Source organism: Scyliorhinus canicula, chromosome 10 (assembly GCF_902713615.1).
Source record: "Scyliorhinus canicula chromosome 10, sScyCan1.1, whole genome shotgun sequence".
Classification (NCBI taxonomy): domain Eukaryota; kingdom Metazoa; phylum Chordata; class Chondrichthyes; order Carcharhiniformes; family Scyliorhinidae; genus Scyliorhinus; species Scyliorhinus canicula.
The window spans coordinates 169,797,784-169,824,272 of record NC_052155.1 but is presented as its reverse complement, the minus strand read 5'-3'; the positions used below and the strand labels follow the sequence as shown (position 1 = coordinate 169,824,272).

The window sequence follows — 26,489 nt, the reverse complement described above, 5'->3', positions numbered from 1 at the left end:
CCCGGGTTGCTGCTGTCACGGCCTCAGTTTCTATCTCTGATCCAAGAGGTCTAGGAAGGGTTGCCATCGCCTGAAAAACCCCTGCACCGACCCTCTCGGGGCGAATTTGATCCTTTCCAATTGGATGAAGTTTGCCATGTCGTTTAACCAGGTGTTAACACTCGGAGGCCTTTCGTCCCTCCACTGAATCAAGATCCTCCTCCGAGCCACCAAGGACGCAAAGGCTAATATTCCAGCCTCCCTCGCCTCCTGTACCCCCGGCTCCACCCCAACCCCGAAGATCGCAAGTCCCCATCCTGGCTTGACCCTGGACCCCCACCACTCTCGACACCGTCCCTGCCACCCCCTTCCAGAACTCCTCCAGTGCCGGACATGCCCAAAACATATGTGCATGATTCGCAGGGCTTCCCGAACATCTAATACACCTGTCTTCACCCCCAAAAAACCGACTCATCCTTGTCCCCGTCATGTGGGCTCTATGCAGTACCTTAAATTGAATGAGACTTAGTCTCGCACATGACGACGACGAGTTGACCCTCTCCAGGGCGTCTGCCCATGTCCCGTCCTCTATCTGTTCCCCCAGCTCTGACTCCCACTTATCTTTCAGCTCCACTACTGGTACCTCCTCCACCTCCTGCATAATCTTATAGATGTCCGAGATCTTCCCCTCCCCGACCCAGACCCCTGATAGCACCCTATCACTCGCCCCTCTGTCGGGAAGCGCGGGGAACTCCTCTACCTGTCGTCTGGCAAATGCCTTCACTTGGAGGTACCTGAACGTGTTCCCCAGGGGGAGCCCAAATTTCTCCTCCAGCTCTCCCAAGCTCGCAAACCTCCCCTCTATAAACAAGTCCCTCAGTTGTCTAATACCCACCCTCTGCCAGCTCTGGAATCCCCCTCCTGTATTTCCCGGTGCAAATCTGTGGTTCCCTCTTAATGGTGCCCCTATCAGACCTCCCACTTCCCCCCTGTGTCGCCTCCACTGCCCCCAGATCTTGAGGGTGGCCGCCACCACCGGGCTCGTGGTATACCTCGTGGGAGGGAGCGGCCATGGTGCCGTTACCAGTGCCCCTAAGCTTATGTTGCCGCAGGACGCCCTCTCCATGTGCTTCCAGGCTGCCCCCTCCCCTTCCATCATCCACTTTCGTACCATCGATGCATTTGCCGCCCAGTAATATCCTGAAAGGTTGGGTAACGCCAGCCCTCCACTATCCCTACTCCGCTCCAAAAAGACCCTTCTAACTCTCGGGGTGCCATGTGCCCACACATACCCCATGATACTACTCGTTACCTTCTTGAAAAAGGCCCTGGGGAGGAAGATGGGCAGACACTGGAACAAAAACAAGAACCTCGGGAGGACCGTCATTTTAACTGACTGCACCCTCCCTGCCAGTGACAGCGGCACCATGTCCCACCTCTTAAACTCCTCCTCCATCTGCTCCACCAGTCTGGAAAAGTTCAACTTGTGGAGGGTCCCCCAGTTCTTTGCCACCTGCACCCCCAAATATCTAAAACTTTTAACTGCTCTTTTGAAGGGGAGCCTCCCAATTCCCTCCCCTTGGTCTCCCGGGTGTATTACAAAGACCTCACTTTTCCCCAGATTTAATTTATACCCCGAAAAGTCCCCGAACTCCGCTAGTATCCCCATTACCTCCGGCATTCCCCCCTCCGGGTCTGCCACATACAACAACAAATCATCCGCATAGAGCGAGACCCGATGTTCCTCCCCTCCCCTTGTCAGTCCTCTCCACCCCCCTGAACCCCTCAGTGCCATCGCCAACGGCTCAATCGCTAATGCAAAGAGTAAGGGAGATAGGGGACATCCCTGCCTAGTACCTCGATGGAGCCCAAAATATTCTGACCTCCTCCCGTTTGTTACCACACTTGCCATCGGAGCTGAATAGAGCAGTTTTACCCACTTGATAAATCCCTCCCCAAACCCAAACCTTTCCAACGTCTCCCACAAGTATTCCCACTCCACCCTGTCAAATGCCTTCTCCGCGTCCAGCGCTACCACTATCTCCGCCTCCCCTTCCACTGCTGGCATCATAATCACATTTAACAATCTCCGGACATTTGTGTTAAGTTGACGTCCCTTCACGAACCCCGTCTGGTCTTCATGGACTACCCCTGGCACACAGTCCTCTATCCTGGTTGCCAGGACCTTTGCTAACAGCTTGGCGTCAACATTCAGGAGGGAGATGGGCCTGTAGGACCCGCACTGGACCGGGTCCTTGTCCCGCTTCAAAATCAAGGAGATCAGGGCCTGCGACGTTGTTGGGGGCAGAACCCCCCCCTCGCGCGCCTCATTAAAGGCTCGCACCAGCACTGGACCCACCAAGTCCACAAATTTCCTGTAAAACTCCACCGGGAACCCATCCGGCCCCGGCGCCTTCCCCGCCTGCATCTGGCCTATCCCTTTAATTAGCTCCTGCAGCTCTATCGGCGCCCCCAACCCTTCTACCAGCTCCTCCTGTACCTTTGGGAACCCCAATTTGTCGAGAAAGTTCTTCATTCCCCCTCTCCTCTTCGGCGGTTCAGACCTATACAATTCCCTATAGAAGTCCCTAAAGACCCTATTCACCTCTTGCCCCTTCTGCACTACGTCCCCACCCCTCTCTCTCACTCCCCCAATCTCTCTGGCTGCATCTCGCTTACGAAGCTGGTGTGCCAGCATCCTGCTCGCCTTTTCCCCGTACTCATACGCCGCACCCTGCGCCCTTCTCCACTGCATTTCCGCCTTCCTAGTGGTCAGTAGGTCGAACCTGGCCTGCAAGCTACGCCGCTCCCTTAATAGCCCCTCCTCTGGTGCCGCCGCATATTTCCTATCTACTTCTAGGAGCTCCCCCACCAGCCTCTCCCTTTCCTGCCTCTCCTTCCTCTCTCTGTGTGCCCTTATGGAGATCAGCTCTCCTCTAATCACTGCTTTCAAGGCCTCCCAGACCGTCCCCACCTGCACCTCCCCTGTGTCATTCGTACCCAGATAGTTCTCAATGCCCGTTCTCACCCTTCTGCACACCTCTTCGTCCGCCAACAGCCCTACATCCAGGCGCCACAACGGGCGTTGATCCCTCGCCTCCCCCATGTCCACGTCCACCCAATGTGGTGCATGGTCCGATATCGCAATGGCCGAGTACTCCGTGTCCTGCACTCTCGGTATCAGCCCCCTGTTCAATACGAAAAAATCGATCCTAGAGTACACTCTGTGGACGTGGGAGAAAAAAGAATACTCCCTCGCCCTAGGCCTACCAAATCTCCATGGGTCTACCCCTCCCATCTGCTCCATGAACCCCCTTAACACCTCTGCCGCTGCCGGCCTCCTATTCGTCCTGGAACTCAATCTATCCAGCCCAGGGTCTAACACCGTATTAAAGTCCCCTCCCATGATCAGGCCCCCTGCCTCCAGTCCCGGGATGAGGCCCAGCAGGCGCCTCATAAAACCCGCGTCGTCCCAGTTCGGGGCATACACATTTACCAGTACCACATTCTCTCCCTGCAACCTACCCCTCACCATCACGTACCTGCCCTCCTTGTCTGCCACCACCTCTGCCGCCACAAACGACACCCTCTTTCCCACCAAAATCGCCACCCCCCGGTTCTTGATATCCAAGCCTGAGTAGAACACCTGTCCCACCCACCCCCTTCTCAGGCGGACCTGATCTGCTACCCTCAAATGAGTCTCCTGCAGCATTGCTACATCAGCCTTCAGTCCCTTCAGGTGTGAGAAGACCCTTGATCTTTTGACCGGCCCATTCAGCCCCCTTACGTTCCACGTGATCAATCGGATCGCAGAGCGACCCGTCCCTACTCCCTGTCGATTAGCCATGTCTTGTCCCTTGCTCGCCCCGGGTCATCCCTCCTTTTCTGACCCGCTTCCCATAGCGATGGCCCCCCCCCTACCCCCCCGGCTCTCCCCTTCTCGTCCCTGGTCTTTCCAGCAGCAACCCGGTGTCCCCCCCCCTGGCTAGGACCCCTCCTAGCCGCGATGTACCCAACATCGTACTCCCGAGAGTCAGCTGGTCTCCGCTGACCCGGCTGCTCCTGCCACATTCCGTCTCCTCCCGGTTCACCCCATCTGCGCCCGTGAAAGATCCCCTTAAAACCCCAGAGAAAGACCCGCATAATCAACCCGCTCCCCCCCGTCCCGTCTCCCCAACTTAACGATATAAATACCCAATGGCAACTAAATACATAAATACTTAACTACATACTTAAATAACAAAATAATTAACTAGCTATCAACTAACAGTGTGCCCAACCATCACCCTCCATCAAACAGTATAAATAACCGCAGATAACCATAACCCGAAAAGAAAAAAAGAACAAAAAAACCCCCCCAAGCACCCAAAGAAAAAGGGTAAGAGGGGTAAATAACTAAGGGAAATTGGAAACGGGAAGAAACACCCCATAAGAAGCCAACGACCCACAATATAGATTTCAACAGTACAAATATACAGAAACACCCAACAACTCGAAACCTTCAAGATATTCAGAAAAGTCAACCGTTCGAGAAAAAACACCCCAAACAATCCACGAAACTGTTACCCAGTTCCGACCTGGCCTGAAAAAGAAAAGGGCCACTTGCTCAATCAAGAGTCCCCAGGCGGCTACGACCGCCGGTGCTCCCAGGTTTTAGTTCGTGTCCAACTTTTCCTCTTGTACAAAGGTCCAGGCCTCCTCTGGGGACTCGAAATAATAATGTTGGTCCTTGTAGGTGACCCACAAGCGTGCCGGTTGCAGCATTCCAAATTTGATCTTTTTCGCGTGTAGCACCGCCTTTGTCCGGTTGTACCGGGCCCGCCGCTTTGCCACCTCCGCACTCCAGTCCTGGTACACCCTTACCGTCGAGTTCTGCCACTTGCTGCTTTTCTCCCTTTTTGCCCACCTCAGGACTTTCTCTCGATCACTTAGCCGCTGGAACCGCACCAGCACCGCCCTCGGGGGCTCGTTTGCCCTAGGCCTCCTGGCCATGACCCGGTATGCCTCTTCCAATTCCAGGGGCGCCGGACCGGCCCCTTCCCCCATCAGGGAGCTCAACATCTCCGCCACATATCCCGGGAGATCCGACCCCTCCAGGCCTTCTTCCAGGCCCAGGATCCTCAAATTTTTCCTCCTCATCCGAGTGTCCAGCTCCTCGAAGCGGCTCTGCCACTTCATGTGGAGTGCCTCGTGCACCTCCACCTTTGCCCCGATGACTGTGGCCTCCTCCTCCCTCGCGGTCATCTCCTGCTGCAGATCTTTAATCGACGCCTCTTGGATCGCCTGGGCTCCCACCAACCTGGTGGCCGTCGCGTTCATGGACTCTAAGAGCTCCACTTTCATCTCCGTGAAAAAACGGAGGAGAGCGGCCTGCTGCTCCTCCGCCCATTTCTTCCACTCCTCCGATGCGCCGCCGGCCGCCATTTTGATTTTCTTCCCCCGCTTTTTTTGGGGAGCTGCTGCCGTTTTTCTTGCCGCTCCACTCCGGGTACCGACCATAAAATCGGTCTAGTTCTCCTCAGGGGACCTTCCCCCACCGGGATTCGTTTTTCCAGCACCGTTGGGGCCCTCCAATTGGCCCAAAAACACCTTTGTCGCAGGAGCTTCCAAATGTGCGGCTTAGCTAGTCATAGCCGCAACCGGAAGTCCCCCACCTGCCAGCATTGACGAATCTTGCTGGCACCAGGTGTAAAAGTGTTTTAATGCTATTTGAAAGCGTTCTGGGAATTAAATTCACCCCAGACTTCACACTCGGGTGGGGGAGGAGTTTGGATTGATAATCTGGTTCCCCTGTTCGTGATTTCCAGCTTGGGTTAAAATTGGGCTAACATCGCCATTGTCTCTATAATTTTAGTTCAAATACCCCACTGCTAAGTTTCACAGCTAGGCTAGTAAAGTCTGTCGTAAGATTTGTATGTGATGACTTCAGGCAGGCTCCTACCACTCTTCAGGTGCACATATCTTGATTTGTAGAAATCACCTAACAAATCAAATTTACAAAACCTATCATGGGTAAAATTTAAAAGCAAAAGATACAATATAGAAATGCAGAAGGAGATCATTTGGCCCATTGTGTCTGTACCAGCTCTCCGAATCGGCAGTTCACAAAGTGCCATTCTTCTGCCTTCTCCTCCTGCCCATTCTTCATTTTTGGATAAATGCCTGATTCCCTTTTGAAAGCTTCAAGTGAGCCCGCCTCTACCAGAAGTGTCGCTGCTCGACATCCCCTTTCTGCCATTGCTTCATGTTGATCGCAAAGCTTGGAACAGCTCCGACTTCGAGAAGCCTTGAGCAACTCCAGTAATAAAATCTTCACGGCAAAAGCTTTCAACCTATCACGAAAATCATTATCTGCACCATGTGCCCCTCTGTGGCACATGCCTCTCCATTCCACCCTCCCCCCTCCATCACCTTGAGAAAACACAAACGTCACCAAATTCACTTTTCCTTGAAGTAAATATTTCTAATTGCAAGTGGGAATATCTCCTACGCGAGGAGCTTGTTGGTTGATTAGGGAAGAATATTGAGTCAGAAAGAGAAGTTTTCCTCAGGCTGGAATCAGTGTCTGTAACAATAGCAGCCAATGTTTCATGGGACCCATTCCAATTCAAAGCCGCCACATCCAACTTCGAAATCACTTGGCCGATGAGCTCTGCCGGAGCACCCTTTAATTTATTTAATCTATCCGATGGTGAAACTCGAGCTTTTCCTTTTGTGGCAGCATGAAGGCAACTGAGCAAATTAACAGGGCCTAGAATATTAAAAAACCTTTTAACAGACTTGCAGAATGGCTCTAGGTGACAAACACATATAGAACAGTGAACATATAAAAAAAGGAGGCCACCTACCTCTTGGGAAGTATGTATCTGACTGGAGCAGAGATACAAAAAGGAATCTGGGAGTTCAGATACACAAATCACTAAATGAGATCTACTATCTGGGAGAGAAGGCTATGTAGTGGTAATGTCATTAGGCTAGTAATCCAGAGGCCCAGGCTATTGCTCTGGGGACATGAATTCAAATCTCACCTTGGCAGCTGGTGGAATTTAAATGCAACCAATTAATAATTAACAAATGTTTAACTAAATCTGGAATTAAAACCATCATTGATTTGTTGTCAAAACCCATCGAGTTCACTAATGCCTGGTCCACGAATGCCTGGTCTGGCCTACATGTGACTCCAGATACAGAGCAATGTGGTTGACTCTTAGCTGCCCTCTGAAAGGACGCAGCAAAACCCCTCGGTTGTGGCAATTTGCTGGCTTTATCAGTGACCATGAAAGAATAGAGAAAAGTGAATATACAGGACAAAACCTGGAGGAACAAAAAGAAATGTAGGACACGTGGTCAGGGTATGTAAATGTTTTTTATTTGCAGTCCCCATGCTTATTTCCTGATTCGGCATTGTTCAACTGGATCAGGCAGTTACTTAAAACCCTGTTTGAAATGTGCAACCCATGCATCTTATACACTTTTTTTTAAGCTGCTGAATGCACTTTGCCATTTCCAAAGGAGTGCAATTCTTTTGTTTACATCAGTATTTTTATTGCAACCCCTGTAAATATGGGGTCTGAGTCTGGTGGGTATTTGTCAATGCTGGCTTTATCATTATTATAAAGCAACAAAACTTGCTGTTCAATATTCATGTTCTTACTTTTGCAGTTGGAGAGGATCCTGTTATATCGGCCAGTGAAATATTCACTGCTTTATTGAAGAATGCACAACAGGTAGTGAACCGTTTCCACTTTTCCAATCCTGAATTAAGACTTTTTTAAAAATGCAAATGTCATGGTATCTATACTTCACTTGAGCATGTCCCCTGTTTTAATGAAAGGATTCTTTCCCGCATCCACACTTGCAAAAGGCTGTTCCTTAGATGACAAACCATGGGGTGTTTTTTTTTCAACACCAATAACCCGATTGCCATAATAATGTTCAAGTATGAATGCCAACTGGTATTGAAACACCAATCTTCTAATAATTTTTATTGACACAAGTAGACTTACATTAACACTGCACTGTAGTTACTGTGAAAATTCCCTAGTCACCACACTGGTGTCTGTTTGGATACACGGAGGGAGAATTCAGAAAGTCCAATTCGCCCAACAAGCACGTCTTCCGGGACTTGTGCGAGGAAGCCGGAGCACCCAGAGAAATCCACGCAGACACTGGGAGAACATGCAGACTCCGCACAGACAATGACCCAAGTGGGGAATCGAACCCGGGTCCCTGGCGCTGTAAAGCAACAGTGCTAACCATTGTGCTACCGTGCCGCCCTAGCTGAGTCTAATGTGAAGGAAGTTGGTTCCAGGGCTTTTTCCACTGTGTGAGTTTAAGATGTTGTTCTTCAAACACTAGACATGTGCTGGCGAATATTATTAAAGAATGGAGATGACCCTACTGATCCATTTTACTTTTTAAAAAACAAATTTAGAGTACCCAATTTTTTTTTCCAATTGAGGGGAAATTTAGCGTGGTCAATCCGCCTACCCTGCACATCTTTGGGTTTTGTGGGGGTGAGACCCACGCAAACACAGGGAGAATATGCAAACTCCACACAGACCGTGACCTAGGCCGGGATCGAACCCGGGTCTTCAGCGCCGTGAGACAGCAGCACTAACCACTGCGCCACCATACCGCCCTTGATCCACGTTGCCCTATTCTTACTGCCGGATCTTAACTGAACAAATCCCTTTACACCAGTTGTGATTAGCGCAAACTCAACTTTATTTTAACCTTGGTGATAAATTTGGTGAACTCCAGCAAACAGTTTGTTTCCTAACAGTCGGGCAGGAGGGTCAATTCCTGCACCAGCTGAGGTTATTCATGAAGGCACCCCCTTCTCAATCTTGCCCCTCACCTGGGGTGTGGTGATCCTCCAGTTAAATCACAACCAGTCAGCTGTCCCCTTCAAAAGGTAAAGCAGCCTATTATCATCTGAGAGTATGGCGACTTTACTTGCAACAAGTGCACAGTGTCTTGGCTAGTGATTAAGTTGAACTCTTTCTGATGTGTAAGACTTCAGAGACTATGGGGCAGTGTTGGTATTTTTTAGGGCTGGAGCATCGTTGTTTCGGCAATCAGTTAGTTTTATGTGAGCACCTTCCGCATTCAGAAGTGCAAAATGTTCAAATGCTGCAAGACCTAGACAATATCTGGGTCTGGGCTGCTAAGTGGTAAGTGACTTTCATGTCACACAAATGCCAGCAAGAGAGGATCTCACCATTGTCTCTTGACATTCAATGGCATTGCCATTACTGAATCCTCCATTATCAAAATCATGGGGGTTACCATTGACCAGAAGCCAGACTTCCCATATAAATACTGTGGCTACCCGAGCAGGTAAAAGGCGAAGAATCATGCGGTGAGCAATTCACCACCTGTTTCCCAAAGCCTGCCCACCATCTACAAGGCACAAGTTAAGAGCGTAATGAAATACACTCCACTTGCCAGGATGAATACAGTTCCTACAACACTCAAGAAACTTGACATCGTCCAGGAAGAAGGAGCCTGCTTGTTTGCTTCCCCTTCCACAAACATTCACTCCCTCCACCACCAACACCGCACAGTAGCAGCCGTGTACACCATCTACAAAATGCACTGTAGGAACTCACCAAGGCTCCTTGGGCAGCACCTTCCAAACCTTCGACCACAACCATCTAGAAGGACAAGAGCAGCAGGTACCTGGGATCACCGCCATTTGGAGGTTCTCCTCCAAGTAATTCACCAGCCCGACTTGGGAAATATATCGCTAATCCTTCACTGTCGCTGGATCAATATCCTGGAATTCCCTCCCTAACAGTACCATGGTTGTACCTACACTACAAGGACTGCAGCGGTTCAAGAAAGCAGCTCACCACCACCTTCACAACGGCAACTAGGGATGGGTAATAAATGCTGGCCTAGCCAGCAGCACCCATATCCCATGAATTATTTTTTTTTTTTAAATGGTGCTGCAAAGTTTCATCTGATTTGAATGAAGATTTCTGAGGCTTGGAAATTTAATAATGAGTGCCCCCAAAGATTGATGTACAATGAGGAGCTATTTTCCTCCCTTTCCACCCCCTTCCAAACTTAACCCTCTGATCACTGCCCTGAGTTGAGTTCACTTGCAGCCTCAGCTTGGCCTTTCATGGCTCAGGTTTGTGCAAGTCAGTGCGTCTTCCAACAACGCATTCGTCCAGGAAGTATTTTCAGATCTTAATGCAGTTTCCATTGAAATGGAGAGAGGGGCAAATGGATATTCCAGGGAGTGTTTGTGCATTTGCACACCCTTTTAATTCCCAGAAGCTGTAAGGACATTAGAGAGTAGAGATTTAGCCTCTTAATGCAATGGACAGGAAATACTGTTCAAAAAAGGAAATAAATCATTTGGAAGAAAAGAGACTTGGGTGATGTGAGAGGAAGTGGTTCGCCACTGCTTTCCCGAAGACACTTGGGAATTAGCACTAAACATTGGCCTTGCCAGCAATGCCCATATTCTATCAATGAACAAATGAAGAAAGACAGCATGGACGGTTAAGGCCAACTGATTAAAAAGGCAATCACTTCAGTAACGGAAGCTTTTAAAGCTGGACCTTGAGGCAATCTGTTCAAAGAATAAGAAGGCTGAAAACCACCAGAGCTAAGCCCATCAGTTAAAGCAACAATAAAGATAAGTGTTTTGCGTGTGAAAAATCTAGCCACAGCTGTGATGGGCAGAAGGGCAGGACAACTGATGCATTCAGATACCTTCTCCAGGGTGAGCAGTGAGAAAGTGCAGCTAATATAATAACGTATAGATCAGTATGATCTAATTGAACCAGACTCAATGGGGCTGAGTGGTCTACTCAGAAGAAGAAGGTGGTCAGGAGGAGGATGAGGAGTGGAATAGCAGAAAAGGTTATTGTGAAAAGCAGCTGATGGCAGGAGAAAGATGAATAAAGATATATTGAGGTAAGGCTTGAACCTTTGTGAAAAGCTGTTAGATGAAGCCTTAATTTTAATATTTTTAAACCGAGATTGGCTTTAATAAGAAGCACTTGAAGCTATTTGTGTTTATTGTGGATACAATGGACCCAATAATTGTCTGCATATTTAAAGATGAAATAAACTTATATCTTGAGCCCTGATCTTGAAGGGTATTCGCGTGAATGGGTAGGATAGGCGTTAGACCCAAAAGTGCGGACTTCGCGTATTTCATAGAATTTACAGTGCAGAAGGAGGCCATTTGACCCATCGAGTCCGCACTGGCTCTTGGAAAGAGCACCCTACCCAAGCCCATACTTCCACCCTGTCCCCGTAACCCCACCCAACACAGAGGGCAATTTTGGACACTTGGGGCAATTTAGCACGGCCAATCCACCTAACTTGCACATCTTTGGACTGTGGGAGGAAACCGGAGCACCCGGAGGAAACCCACGCAGACACGGGGAGAACGTGCAGACTCCACACAGACAGTGACCCAAGCCAGGAATCGAACCTGGGACCCTGGAGCTGTGAAGCAATTGTGCTAACCACTATGCTACCGCACTGCCCTAATGCTGTAGAGCTTGTCCCTTTTTTATTCAGCCATGTTTTCTGTCCGGTGGGAAATACTCCGGAGGTCCAGGAGAAAGCAGATATCCCAGTGCTGGAGCCATGATTAGCAAGGATTACCAATCCTGGGGTGTTTGTGAGGGGGAAGTTGGCAATCTTCGAAGAGTGGGGGTGGGTATGGAGGAAAGGTGAGGTTAAGTTTGTTAACTGGTATGGGCGGTGTGGTTGGAGAAACATTTCTGCTCCTCCTGGCCCACAAGCAGTGCTGGAAAGGCATTTGCCTCTTCCACGCAGCAAACCTCACTTCCTTTTCTAGCAGTTGGGTTTCCCAAGGCTCGGGGAACCCAGATGGCCAGGGTTAGACCTGAAAGAGGGAAATAATCTGGAGACATTCAACCTTTTTACAATTTTCAACGTCCGTGTCCAAATACAGCAAGAGCTAGACAATATCCAGGCTTGGGCTGAGGCAAGTAACATTCGTGCCACGCAATGACCATTTCCAACGAGAGAGAACCTAGAGTGCCCCATAACCATTCAATGGCATCATCATCACTGAATCCTCCACTATCAACCTCCTGGGTTACCATTGACCAGAAACTGGACTAGCCATATAAATATGTGGCTCCTAGAGCAGGCAGAGGCTAGGAATACTACGGCCAGTATCTCACCTGACTCCCCAAAGCCTGTCCAGCATCAATGAGCCACAAGTCCAAAGTGCGATGGAATATTCTCCAATTGCCTGGGTGAGTACAGCTCCAACAACAGTCAAGTCACTTTACACCATTCAGAATAAAGCAGCCCGCTGGATTTGCATCCCTTTCACAAACATTCACTCCTTCCACCACCAACGAACAGTGGCAGCAGTGCGTACCATCTACAAGATACACTGCAGGAACTCACCAAGGTTCTTTCAGCACCTTCCAAACCCACAACTGTTACCATCTAGAAGAACGAGGACAGCAGACACATGTGAACACCACCAGCTGGAAGTTCCCCTCCAAGCCACTGACATCCTGACTTGGAAATGTATCACCGTTCCTTCACTGGCGCGGGGTCAAAATCCTGGAACTCCCTTCCTAACAGCACTGTGGCTGTACCTGCAACATCAGGACTGCAGTGGTTCAAGAAGGCAGCTCACCACCACCATCTCGAGGGCAATTGGAGAGGGGCAATAATTGCTGGCCTAGCCAGCACGGCCCAAATCCCTTAATTGATTTTTAAAGAAATCCTGCCTCTTGGGAATGGATTGGCCGCTACACCTGGTCCCACTTCATTAAACAGGAAGAGAGCAGTTCAAGGCAATTTGGGGTCTGGTTTTAAGAAATGTTCACATTCTACCTTTCCCAAACCAATCATTTAGGATTTATATCTCGAAGAATTAATCAAATTGAAAAGGAAGAAAACTTTGCAAACCCTGTATCAAACCTTTGTTCGGCCACCCTTTAGCCTGCTACCTGCAGTACTGGTTGCCATAGTATGAAAATGATATAGAGGCACTAGAGAGGCTACTGAAATTTATGAAGATGGTACCAGAAATGTAAGAGGAAACATGTCAGGCAAGGCTGGATCTCTTTTGCTTGAAGAAAGAGGAATGACCTAACAGAGGTCATTAAAGTTGATGCAGCGAAAATATTCCCTCTTGTTGGGAGCATCAGACCTAGAGGTCACCAAAACATCCTATCGGGAATTCCAAAGAAATTTCTTCACCCAAAATGAGAATTGTGGAACTTACTATGACGGGGTGGCTGATACGCATAGTATAGATGCGTTTACAGGGAGGCTAGACCAGTATATGAGGGAGAAGTGAATAGAGGGTCGCAATTGTAGATTTAGACGAGGGAAAATTTGGAGGAGGGTCCAGTGAAGAATAAACATTGGCATGGATCAGGTGGGACAATAGGCCAGTTTCTGTGCCATATGTCCTATGTAAACTGATTTTGAAGGTTAAAATTCCTCTTCAGAGTCAGATGCTGATATGAATCAGCCAAACAACTGGAGATTTTATTGGGATGGGTTGGAATTCTTTGTTGATCATGTGATGTTTGGGAATTGTTGCTACTTGACATCTGATTTGAGCTAACTGTAAAAGGCTAACTAACTAAAAAAGAGAAGCAAGAGTACTGCACATTATTTTGCATCAGCAGGCTTCGTCTTATTAATTACATTGTTTAGGTTTAATGGCAATTTAATTGTCAAACAGATATGGGGATGGCTGGGGGGGGGGGGGGGGGGGGGGGGGGGAGGGGGGGGGGGGGAGAGAGAGAGAGAGAGTCGTGTTGACTGTGCACAATGTCAATAAACTGTCTCCAGCAAAGCTGTCTTTGTTTTAACTTCGTCAACAGGCATGGATCTGAGTTACAACCCCAGAACTGACCTTTTTTATCTCTAATCTAAAGTAGGTATAAAATGTTCCAGTGCACTTCCTACTGTTACATTTGCTGAACTATATTTCAGTCAATTCTACCAGATGTGAAAACCATGTTCTGCTCCTTCATGCAGGAAACACCACTGAACTATTGCTTTTTATAAAATACGATAATGTGTTGCAGGAAACCTTTAAGATTCGTGCACGAGATATTCTCTTGGAGATTCTTCTTGCCGATGGGAAAAGCCTGATGATTGACACCCACGCATCTCACTCAGCAGACAGGATGTTAGAGGTACATTTTCCTCCTCTTCTTCCCCCCCTCCAGACCTCTCGACAATCTGTGCACATTGTTTAACTGACGAGAGCCAGGCAATTGGTTTACCAAGTCTCACACCTGTACTTGTAGAGCAAAAAAAGAACCCGCCACCTCCCTGGTCTATGTTGAGAGCGTGTCAGATGAAAAGAAGGCCCTGCCTTCTCCCTCTTGTTGATGTAAAATACGGCAGGACTTCAGAGGAAAACAAGGGAATTGTCTCAACTAGCACTTCAAACAGATTATCCGGCTATTGCTGTTTGTGAGGCAAAAGGATACATAGAACATTTACAGCAATGAATGAGGCCATTCATCCCATCATGTTTGTGTTAGCTTTTTTAAAAGAAAACTATCCAGCCAAATTAAATTTTCTAGATCTTGGTCTGAAGCCTTGTATGTTGTGGCACTTAAGTATATATCCAAATACTTCTTAAATGTGCGGAGGGTTTGCTCCTCTCCTGTTCTTTTACAAGCAATTAATTCCAAAACCCCTCCCCACCAACTTGCTGAAAGAACATTACCCTCTAATGCTTCTACAGATTGCTTGAAAGCTGTGCTCCATGGCTATTGACCTCTCTGCTAATGGATAAAGGGCCTTCCTACCTACTTTGTCTAGGCCCCTCATCATTTTATACATCGCCATTAAATATACCCTCAGTGTCCTGTTCCAGAATACAAAGCCCCGCCTATCCAATATTTTTTCATAGCTAAAATTCCTTCTTTTCAAGGGCCATTAGGGATGGAAAATAAATGCTGTGACGCCCACATCCCATGAAAGAATATAAAGGAGAAAAATGATTGGCACCATCCCCATATATCCTTGTATCCCACCTAGTGTAAACATATCCTTTCTGTAATGCAGCGATCACAACTGTATATACCACTCTAACTAGCATTTTGTTCCACTCTCTATTTTGAAGCCATACAGCACAGACTAGGGGCCTGCAGAGCATCCTGGCTGTAGCACTGTTGGCACCTGGCCAAGCTTTTTTAGTACAGCTGCAACATTGATATGCACCAGACAATGTGGAAAATTGCCCAGATATATCCTGTCTGCAAAAAGGACCAATCCAATCTCTCCACTTACTGCCTACTTTAAATCCTCAGCAAGCTAATGGAAGGTGTCATCATAAGGGGGTGGCACGGCAGCGCAGTGGTTAGCACTGCTGCCTACGGCGCTGAGGACCGTATTTGATCACAGCCCCAGGTCACTGTCCGTGTGGATTTTGCACATTCTCCCTGTGTTTGTGTAGATTTCACCCCCACAACCCAAAGATGTGCAGGGTAGGTGGATTGGCCACGCTGAATTGCCCCTTAGTTAGCAACACAAAATATATAATTGGATACTCAAAATTTATTTTTAAAAAGTGTCATCAAACACTATATGCTGACTGACAACCTGCTCATCAAAGCCGACTCAGTTTGTGTTCTGTGAGGGTCATTTGGCTCCAGATCTCATTGCAGCCTTTGTCCAAACGTGGTCAAAAGAGGTGTGGGTGACTGCCCTTGATATCAAGGCAACATTTGACTGTGTGTGGCATCAAGGAGCCTGAGCAAGATTGAAGTCAATAGGAATCTGGGAAGGGGTGGGTTCATTCTTTCTGATTTGAGTCATACCTAGCACAAAGAACAATGGTTGTAGTTATTGAAGGTCAACCATCTCAGCCCCAGGACATTGTTGCACAACGTTCTCAGGATGGTGTCATAGGTAGTTTCTGGGACGGGTTGGGGGAGGGGAAGGTATCGGAAATTTACCAAGAACTCCTGGCGTGGGAGGAAACTGAGATAGGGGAGGCAAAACCGAAATGGGAAGATGAGTTGGGAAAGTTAGAGGCGGGTCTGTGGGAGGATGCCCTGAGCAGAGTAAATACATCCTCATCATGTGCCAGGCTTAGCCTGATACAATTCAAGGTGGCCCACTGGGCACACATGACAGTGGCCCGGATGAGCAGGTTTTTTGGGATAGAGGACGGGTGTGGGTGAGGTGCGGAAGGGCCTGCGAATCATGTCCACATGTTTTGGGCATGCCCGAAGGTCAGGGGATTCTGGCAGGGATTTGTCCAGGGTGTTAAAGGAAGGTGAGGGTGGCACTGAGTCCAGAGATGGCAATTTTTGGAGTGTCGGAAGACCCGGGAGTCCAGGGGGTGAGAGAGGCTGATGTTTTGGCCTTTGCTTTCTTGGTAGCCCGGAGACGGATCTTACTAGCGTGGAGGGACTCGAAGCCCCCGAAAGCAGGGGTATGGGTTAATGACATGGCTGGGTTTCTCAGGCTTGAGAAAATCAAGTTCGCCCTGAGGTTCTTCATTAGGGTTCGTTGAGAGGTGGCAGCCGTTTATCGACTTCATCGGAGAAAATTGAACCATCTGCAGATTCACTATGGGGGTGGGGTTGGTTAGGGGGCTAGGGGGGAGGGAGTTAGACTATGTCGGTCTAGCTTAGGCGAGAACTGTGGGAGATGGAGGGGTGTGTTACGCATTGAACTATGTTCATATCTGCACTTGCGTCTTTTGTTATTCTAAAACCGTAAGGGCCTTAATAAAATGTTTTTTTATATAAAAAGGATGGTGTCATCATTTTTTTTAAAACAAGGGATGGTCCAACCATTTTTAGCTGCTTCATAAATGACCTGTGTTCAAATGAAGTCATAAATGGGGGTTGTTCATTGAGGTCTGCACCATGTTCAGTATGATTTGCAATTCCTCACATTCTTGCCTGCTAGAGAAACGTGGGACAATAAATGGCAGGTAACATTTGTGCTAAACAAGGCAATTACTTTCTCCAACAACAGTATTTAACAATTTCCCTTTGATGTTCAGTCATTACTGAATCTCCCACCATAGACATCCTGGGGGTTACCATTGACCAGAAATTGAACTGGAACAGCCATGTAATACTGTGGCTACAAGAACAGGTCAGAGATTGGAAATTGCGCAGTACATAAACCTCCTCTCGAATCCTGTCCACCGTCTATTGAGCAAAAGCCAGGGATGTGAAGGAATCCTGACTGCTTGCCTTGATGAGGGCAGCTCCAACAGCACTCTAGGCTTGACGCCATCCAAGACACTGTAGCCTGCTTAATTGGCACCCCACTCATCATCTTAAACATTCACCCCTCCATCATCTGTGTGTTGTGGAAACGGCGACAAGATTCATTGCAGCAACTTGCCAAGATTCCTTTGGTACTTTTCAAATCCATGCTCTATACCACCAGAAGGACAACAGGCGCATGGGAAACTTGCCAGCTGCAAATTCTTCTGACATCATCGCACGTCATCCTGACTTAGAAATGTATAATTATTCCTTCACTATCACTGGCCCAGAATCCTGGCACTCTCTTCCTGCAGCAATGTCAGTAGGTGTACCTGCACCAGATGAACTGGTACAAGAGGGCAGTTCAGCACCACCTTTCCAAGGGCAATTGGGGTCAGGCAATGAATGCTGGCCTTGGCGTGATAGTCCCATCCCATGAACACATTTATTAAAAAAAAAAACTCCCTACTCTTACATTCTGTACCGTGGCTAATAAAGATAGGCATCCCATATGCCTTTGTAATTGCCGTATCTACTTGTCCTGCTATCTTCAGGGATCTTTGGACATTCATTATAAGCTCCTTTGGTTCCTCCAGTTCTCCGTATCCTACCATTTATTTTGTATTTCCCTACTGTGTTTCAACGCCCCAAACAAAATACCTCCCAATTCTACAGGTTGAATTCCATTTGCCATGAGGCGGCATGGTGATGCAGTGGTTAGCACTGCTGCCTCGGTGCCGAGGATCTGGGTTCTCGGCCCCGGATGACTGTCTGTGTGGAGTTTGCACATTCTCCCCGTGTCTACATGGGTCTCTCTCCCACAACCCAAAGATGTGCCTGGTAGGTGAATTGGATATGCTAAATTCCCCCTTAATTGGGGAAAAAAAGAATTTGGGTTCTCTAACTTTATATATTTTTTTTAAAATTCCATTTACCACTTTTCTCTGCATCTGACCAGTCCATTGTTATCTTTCTACAATCTACAGCTTTCTTCCTCACTACCTGCGGTAGTGGTAGTAGTAGTAGTATGATTATTAGTACCTGTATTAACCTCAGAATCCCTAGAGTGCAGAAGGAGCCCATTGAGTCTGTACCGACAGTCCGAAAGAGCATCCTTCCTAGGCCCACTTCCTATCGCGTAACCCCACCTAACCTGCAGTAAGGGGCAATTTTATCATGGCCAATTCCCTTCACTTGCATATCTTTGTACTGTGGGAGGAAACCCACGCAGACGCGTGGGAGAAAGTGAAAACTCCACACAGACAGCCACCCAAGGCTGGAATTGAACCCGGGCTCCTGACGCTGTGAGATTTGGATTTATTATCACGTGTATCAAAGTACGGTGAAAAGTATTGTTCTGAGTACAGACCAGGCAGATTGTTCTATACATGAAAAACATAGGACATACAATAAATACTCATTGTAAATACAAAGACATAGACATCGGTTGAAGTGTATGGAATACCGTGCTACAACTGTAAAGAAGATGTGTAGAGAGATCAGTTCAGTCCTTAAGATGGTCATTCAGGAGTCTGGGAACAGTGCGGATGACGCTGTATTTGAATCTGTTAGTGCGTGTTCATCTTCTGCCCGATCAGAGAGAGCATAACCCAGGTGGGAGGGGTCTTTGATTATGCTGCCCACAGTCCCAAAGCAACGGCAGGTGTAGACAGTCAGTGGATGGGAGGCGGGTTTGTGTGATGGACTGGGCTATGCTCACGACTCTCTGTAGTTTCTTACGGTCTTGGGCCGAGCAGTTGCCATACCATACTGTGATGCAGCCAGATAAGATGGTGCATCTGTAAAAGTTGGTACGGGTTAATGTGGACATGCCGAATTTCCGCAGGGGCAGCACAGTGACGCAGTGGTTAGCACTACCTATGGCGCTTTGGCCTGGGTTCGATCCTGGCCCTGGGTCACTGTCCGTGTGGAGTTTGCACATTCTCCCCGTGTCTGCGTGGATTTCACCCCCACAACCCAAAGATGTGCATGGTAGGTGGATTGGCCACGCTAAATTGCCTCTTAATTTGAAAAAAAATGAATTGGGCACTCTGAACGCCACATGAATTGTGGGCCAAAACATGGGAATATGCAAGTGCAGTGGAGAATTTTCTTAGTTTCGTCAAAAATGCTGTGCCACTGTGCTGCCCAAATGACGAAATATTGTATCATCAGATTTCTTAGTCTTGCCCATAAAAGTACTTTTAAAAAAAAAAAATTTAGATTGCCAATTTTTTTTTCCAATTAAGGGGCAATTTAGCGTGGCTAACCCACCTAACCTGCACATCATTGGATTGTGGGGGTAAAACCCAATCAGACATGGGGAGAATGGGCAAACTCCACACGGAGAGTGACCCAGGACCAGGATTCCAACCTGGGTCCTCGGCGCCGCAATCCCAGTGCTAACCATTGCGCCACATGTCAAAATCATTGTTATATTTATTATGAAAAGCAAGGGAAGGGACCCTGTACATCCCAGCTGGAAACAGCCTTCCCATCTCCAAAGCATTTAGTGACCCCATGCCGTGTTCTTGCTACTGAGCCAATTTTGGATCCCATTTCTCCTTGGATGCCCTGGGCCTTTCTAATCAATCTGCCTTGTGAAGCCTGTATGCTGATATTTTTTATGGTCTAGCCAGACCTGGCAATGGATGGTTCAGCCAGTTAGTCCCAAAGATTTTCAACTCTAGTCCATTTGTGTAGATCAGGAGATTGACCACAGTCCAAAGTTCTGCAGGTTAGGTGGATTGGCCATGCTAAATTGTCCCTTCGCGTCCAAAAACGTGCAGGTTAGGTGTGGTTATGAGGATAGGGAAGTGGGTCTATATCAGGTGCTGTTTCGGAGGGCAAGTCAAGACTTGATGGGCTGAATGGCCTCCTTCTACACTATATAGAGGTTCTATGGACTAGTCTGCGAGAGAGTGAAGATTTTAGAGGACAAATTCATCGGAGGTGGTCAGGAGGAAATTTATGTAAGAAACTTATTAGCTGGAACGCCGCAGGGGTGGCACAGTGACGCAGTGGTTAGCACTACTGCCTACGGCACTGTGGACCCCGGTTCGATCCTGGCCCTGGGTCACTGTCCGTGTGGAGTTTGCACATTCTCCCTGTGTCTGCGTGGGTTTCACCCCCACAACCCAAAGATGTGCAGGGTAGGTGGATTGGCCACGCTAAATTGCCTCTTAATTTGAAAAAAAATGAATTGGGTACTCTGAACGCCACATGAATTGTGGGCCAAAACTTGGGAATATGCAAGTGCAGTGAAGAATGATTTGAAAGAGTTTTTCCCAAGGCAGACAGGATGTTTGGGAAGCGGAAAATGGGTAGGGAGAGTAACACAAGGAAATGATCAAAATTGCCTTCTCAGTGATGGTTGCAATGAAAGGAGGGAAGCTACGCGAGTTGTCAAGTTAAGGGGTTGGCCGTGAATGTGATACTATTGTTTTGAATAGCTATACCACTTTGGTTTGAGGGCTTGAAGATGCTCCTTAATAGGCTGTAACAATATTTGCTTGCACAGCAGTTGTTTCTATTGTAAATGTCACATACTTTTTTTGGGAGTTGTATCTTTATCTGCATAAACTGAATGTTGCTATTAATTGTTCCTTTAAACATAACACCATAATTAAGAGCCAGAATAGGCCATTTGGCCAAATTAAATTGAGTGAATAAAGCCACTATCCAATGATGTGGAGCTGTGGTATACAAATCAGGTATAGCTGCCCTTTGCTTTCGTAGCGTATGAGTTGCTTCAATTGGTCTTAGAGTCTCTCAGTTCGATGTAGCCACCAACACATGGGATGTTAGTGGGTGGGACTTGGGAAATGTCTGGATTATGTGCGATATGGAACTTGTCTGTGGAGGAAGAAGATGAGGCTTTTTGTGCCTGTTTAAAAAAAAAAAAAAAAAATAATAATCTGCCAAAAATAGTTCTTGGTTTCCTCATCAAATGCTAAAGAATATTTGTTTAATAGAGTTTTCCAGCTGCGTTGCCCCTATACAATTGAATGTAATGTGAATAAGCAACGTCATTTTGGAGCTTTGGATCTACAGGTGCGCACTGGGTGACTTCTGTCAAACATCTTAGTTTGTCTGGCGCACTGCAAGTCTGATTGTGCAGACGATTGGCTTTGAGTGTCTGGGTTTTTTTTTTAAATATAATTTTTATTGGAATTTTTTACAGAAAATATAAAACATAACGACAAACAATGAAATGCAACAAACTAACCCATAATAACTAACACCCCCAGACCATATGTATCCCATCCCCCCCACCCCCCAACCCCAATGAACAACAAAAGAACTTAAAAATAAATTAAAATTAAATAAACAAACATAGTCATCGTCCGCCCCCCCCCTCCCCCTCCCCCGCGGGTTGCTGCTGCTACTGTCCCTGTACCCTATCGTTGAGCCAGAAAGTCGAGGAAAGATTGCCACCGTTTAAAGAACCCTTGCACCGACCCTCTCAGGGCGAATTTGACCTTCTCGGCCTTAATGAAACCCGCCATGTCATTGATCCTGGTCTCCATGCTTGGGGGCCTCGCATCCTTCCATTGCAGCAAGATCCTTCGCCGGGCTACTAGGGACGCAAAGGCCAGCACACCGGCCTCTTTCGCCTCCTGCACTCCCGGCTCCACCCCAACCCCAAAAATCGCGAGTCCCCATCCTGGCTTGACCCTGGATCCCACCACCCTCGACACCGTCCTCGCCACCCCCTTCCAGAACTCCTCCAGTGCCGGGCATGCCCAGAACATATGGGCATGGTTCGCTGGACTCCCCGAGCACCTGACACACCTGTCTTCACCCCCAAAGAACCTACTCATCCTCGTCCCAGTCATGTGGGCCCGGTGCAGCACCTTGAATTGGATGAGGCTAAGCCGCGCACACGAGGAGGAAGAATCAACCCTCTCCAGAGCATCAGCCCATGTCCCGTCTTCGATCTGTTCCCCCAGTTCCCCCTCCCACTTAGCTTTCAGCTCCTCTACTGATGCCTCCTCCGCCTCCTGCATGACCTTGTAGATATCAGATATCTTCCCCTCTCCGACCCAGACCCCCGAAAGCACCCTGTCGCTCACCCCCCTCGCGGGAAGCGAAGGGAATCCCTCCACCTGCCGCCTAACAAATGCCTTTACCTGCAGATACCTGAACATGTTCCCCGGGGGAGCCCAAATTTCTCCTCCAACTCCCCCAGGCTCGCAAACCTCCCATCAATAAACAGGTCCCTCAGCTGTCTGATGCCCGCTCTGTGCCAACCCTGAAATCCCCCATCAATGTTCCCCGGGACGAACCTATGGTTTCCCCTTAACGGAGCCTCCATCGAGCCCCCCACTTCTCCCCTATGTCGCCTCCACTGTCCCCAAATCTTGAGGGTAGCCGCCACCACCGGACTCGTGGTATACCTCGTAGGAGGGAGCGGCCACGGCGCCGTTACCAGGGCCCCCAGGCTTGAGTGTCTGGGTTTTTTAACACACAGGAATGTAAAGGGGCCAAATTGTACTTGGCTTGTATGGGGAAAGTTTAGGTTGCTGGGCACACACTTGAGGAAACGTTGATCACTGCAACCAGTTGTAGCAGCCCTATTCCCAGCCCAGCTGCCTTTTTGATCTGTATGAATCAGTAGCTCACTAGATAAACTCTCCGAACCATTTAAGAGTATCAGTTCTATTCGTAACTCCGTTCTCATCAAGTTCCTTGTGGATGCAGTTAAAAGCAGTTGCAACTATGTCATCTGATGTCTGTTCATATTTTCCCTTTTTTGCGTGAGGGGGCGATGTCTCTTTATTTGATTTTTGCTTCAGGTCAGCACTTTTACAGTAGGCTGCAGTCCTGTATTATGGTAACCTACTCACATATACATACCCTATGCTTTTTATCATTTCAAAGAAGTGGGTTATGTCCCTGAACAACATCCTTTTCTCTAAAGAGAACAAGTTCATTTTTTGGAAGCCTAGCTTCTGCTAACTTCAAGTCTCAAATGATCATTAACTGCTAAATATTGAGTACAAATAGTGAAATAAATTCTCTATCTTTTATAACAAAAAAAAAAATTTCATGTGTTTCTGGAGGTGGAAGGCACAGCTTCCAACCCTTGTTTCCTGGGGTGGCACAGTGGTTAGCACTGCTGCCTCACAGGGACTCTGTTCAATTCCAGGCCCGGGTGAGCCTGTGTGGAGTTTGCACGTTCTCCCCTTGTCTGCGTCCCCTGGGTGCTCTGGTTTCCTCCCACAGTCCAAAGATGTGCAGGTTAGGTGGATTGGCCATGCTAAATTGCCCCTTAAGTGTTCAACGATTTGGGATTGGGGGGTTGGGGATTTGGGCCTGGGTGGGGTGCTCTTTCAGAAGGTCGGTGCAGACTCGATGGACCAAATGGCCTCCTTCTTCACTGTAGGGGTTCTATGATTCCTGCTACCCTAAATAACGACGCCAACAAGAAGATTTTTGTTTTTTTAAATTTAAAAACCACAAACTTGCTCCATGGCTATTAAATCATTTTTGGGTAATCACACTCTTCATCTTCTCCCAAATTTGGGCAGCCTGATGAGGCACCATGTTTCGGCTCGCCGGGGAGAATGGCTCCTTCAGGGAGTGAGCTGAGGGCGGATGGCAACAGAGGAACAGTCCAAAATGACACTTTCAGAATGGTGGTGCGGGTAGAGGAGAAATAATGAGAAGAATGTGTTTAAAAGCAAACAAATTGCTGTCTGTCATTGCTGGACTGAAGGAATTACTTCATAAGTAGGGGCTGGTTTAGCACAGGACTAAATCGCTGGCTTTGAAAGCAGACCAAGGCAGCCCAGCAGCACGGTTCGATTCCCATAACAGCCTCCCCGAACAGGCGTCGGAATGTGGCAACTAGGGGCTTTTCACAGTAACTTCATTTTTAACCTACTTGTGACAATAAGCAATTTTCATTTCATAAATAGTCTTTCCATGTACGCCGTTGGTTAATAATCTTAAATCTGTAAATTTCCTGATAACCATACTGCTTTGTTTTCCACACCAGATACCCTGCAGTAACTTGTTGATGAATTGATTTTTTTAATTTTAAGATTGCTGCCCAGAAAGTTGAGTTGTCGAGGCAGTTTTTGGAACACTTTGCCCTCTACCTCGTCTGTGAACGTCCTAATGGAGGATACTCTGGTAAGGTTCAAATTAGTTTACTTCTGTAGGTTTTTAAGATAACCCTGTGGATGAGACATTAATGTAATGAGTTAATTTTGGGTAAATTATCCGTGTTCTGAGGCAGCCCACCATTGGCTGTCAGCAGGATCTGTCGGTCTCGCCGCTATCGATGGCCTTTTCTGTTTCTTGTACCCTCTTGTCACTGGGGAACTTGTATGTGGCACCCACACTGAGCTAAATGAGATAGATTCCGAATCATAGAATTTACAGTGCAGAAGAAGGCCATTCGGCCCATCCAGTCGGCACCGGCCTGTGGAAAGAGCACCCTACCTAAGCCCACACCCACCCTATTCCGACACCTCCACCCTATCCCCGTAACCCCACCTAACCTAGAACACGCCTAGCAGCCCAGAACTGGGCATCATGAGGCAGTATGGGCCTTTTGTGCTTATAAGAAGGGAGTGCACACAGAGTTGAGTGAAAGAAGAAAGGTTTATTTCTGGAGCTTCTGATGCACGGCCCTCGGCGACACCCAACCGAGTGAATGCCGGCCTGTCTTGGACCGTCAGGCAATGCAACTTCATCATGGTTTCTTCCTCTGGATCCTCCATGTGAGAGTTTCTATCTCTTGTCGGACGTACCCCGGCTGAGGCATCTGGACTGTTGGGACCCCCGTTGTCTGCGGTTGCACTGGGACTGACAGCCGTGTGTCTCACACTGAGGTGAATCACCCTTGGCAGACTCTGGGGAGGGCTCCCGCAGTGGGACCCTGCCATCTGTCAGGCTGTGTCCCAGGGCATTCCCTTCCATGCCCTGCATCTCCTGAATCATAAGCTCCGCGCTCTCCCGCAAATAGGAATCCTGCAGCACCTATTGGAGGTTCAGGGACGGCTCAGCCAAAAGCCTCCACTGTGTCTCCTCATCGTCGATGCCACAGATGAGGCAATTGCTCAACATCTCAGGTAGCAAAGTATCACATTCGCAAAATTTGGTGAGATTCCGCAGCCGGGTTATGAACTCGGTGACTGACTCCCGGGGCGCAGTCCGCCGTGTTAACTCGATACCGCAGGACTATGACGGATGGTGGTGGGCTGAAGTGCTGACCGACTAGCTCCACGAGCTGGTCAAAGGTGTGGGTGTCCGGTGCCTCCGGGTACATAAAGCGGCGGATAATCCCATAAGTATGGATCCTGCAAATGGTCAGCGAGATCACCGTATGGAGCTTGTCCTCCATGATACTGTTTGTGCAAAACAAATGCTTGCATACTGGGCCCAATCCTCGACTCCGACGTCAAAGACGTCCAGTCAGCCAAACAGCAGCATGGCGAATAAACACCGGCTCTGACCTGCAACACGAATACCAGGAGATGGCTGAGCCACCAGGCCTCAACGTCGACAACTGACTAAGTTTACTCTTCATCACCAGTTTTGTGCTTGCAAAAAGGGGAATCCACACCGAGCTGAAAGGTTTATTTCTGGAACTCCTGATACATGGCTCTAGGCGATACCCAACCGGGTGAATGCTGGCTGGTCCCCGATTGGTCGGCTTTACACCGGAAGTGCTTGGGTTGCCCCGCCTTCTTGGCGGGGAACACTTATTGCAGGGCCATCAGTAGCAGCAAAATTATATACATCCACATGGCCTGGCATATCCCTGAGCCTATTGTCATCAAGCCGGAGGACCAACCCTGGTTCAATGAAGAATGCAGTGAAGCAAGCCAGGAGCAGAGTCGGGCATGCCTAGAAATTAGGTGCCAATCGAGTGAAGGTAACTACAGAACTATATGCATGCTAACTGGTGGAAGCAGTGTGCTGTATACCGAGCTGAGCTATTCTACAACCTGGGAAGCAGAAGGGGAAATTGAATGGTAATTCAATGAGAATAGGGCATGAAGACAAAAAAATACAAATTCAGGAGCAAGTTTGGCCTGAGGGGTAGAGGAAAGGGAGTGATTTTTCAGAGGTAGCTGATCAGATGGTCTCAATCTGGTGGCAAAGAAGTCCTCGAGCTCCTCGGATTTGTTGAAAGTAAGGGTGGAGCAGCCTGATACAATTCGAGGTGGCCCACCGGGCACACATGACAGTGGCCCGGATGAGCAGGTTGTTTTGGGGTGGAGGACAGGTGTGTGAGGTGTGCAGGTGGACCTGCAAAGCATGTCC

At 48.2% G+C, this 26,489-nt stretch overlaps 1 protein-coding gene across 4 annotated transcripts in view; it reads left to right on the top strand.

Moving 5' to 3' along the window:
- Nucleotides 1-26,489, top strand: part of LOC119972768 (sorting nexin-31-like) — a 149,741-nt gene that overhangs the window by 32,813 nt on the left and 90,439 nt on the right. For 3 of the 4 annotated variants that reach the window (XM_038810109.1, XM_038810112.1, XM_038810110.1), the window contains exons 4-6: nucleotides 7,642-7,706; nucleotides 14,046-14,156; nucleotides 24,257-24,347. In XM_038810109.1, coding sequence (XP_038666037.1) covers nucleotides 7,642-7,706; nucleotides 14,046-14,156; nucleotides 24,257-24,347 — 267 coding nt within the window. The remainder of the gene's footprint in view (nucleotides 1-7,641; nucleotides 7,707-14,045; nucleotides 14,157-24,256; nucleotides 24,348-26,489) is intronic. The other variant, XM_038810113.1, reaches the window with a different exon arrangement.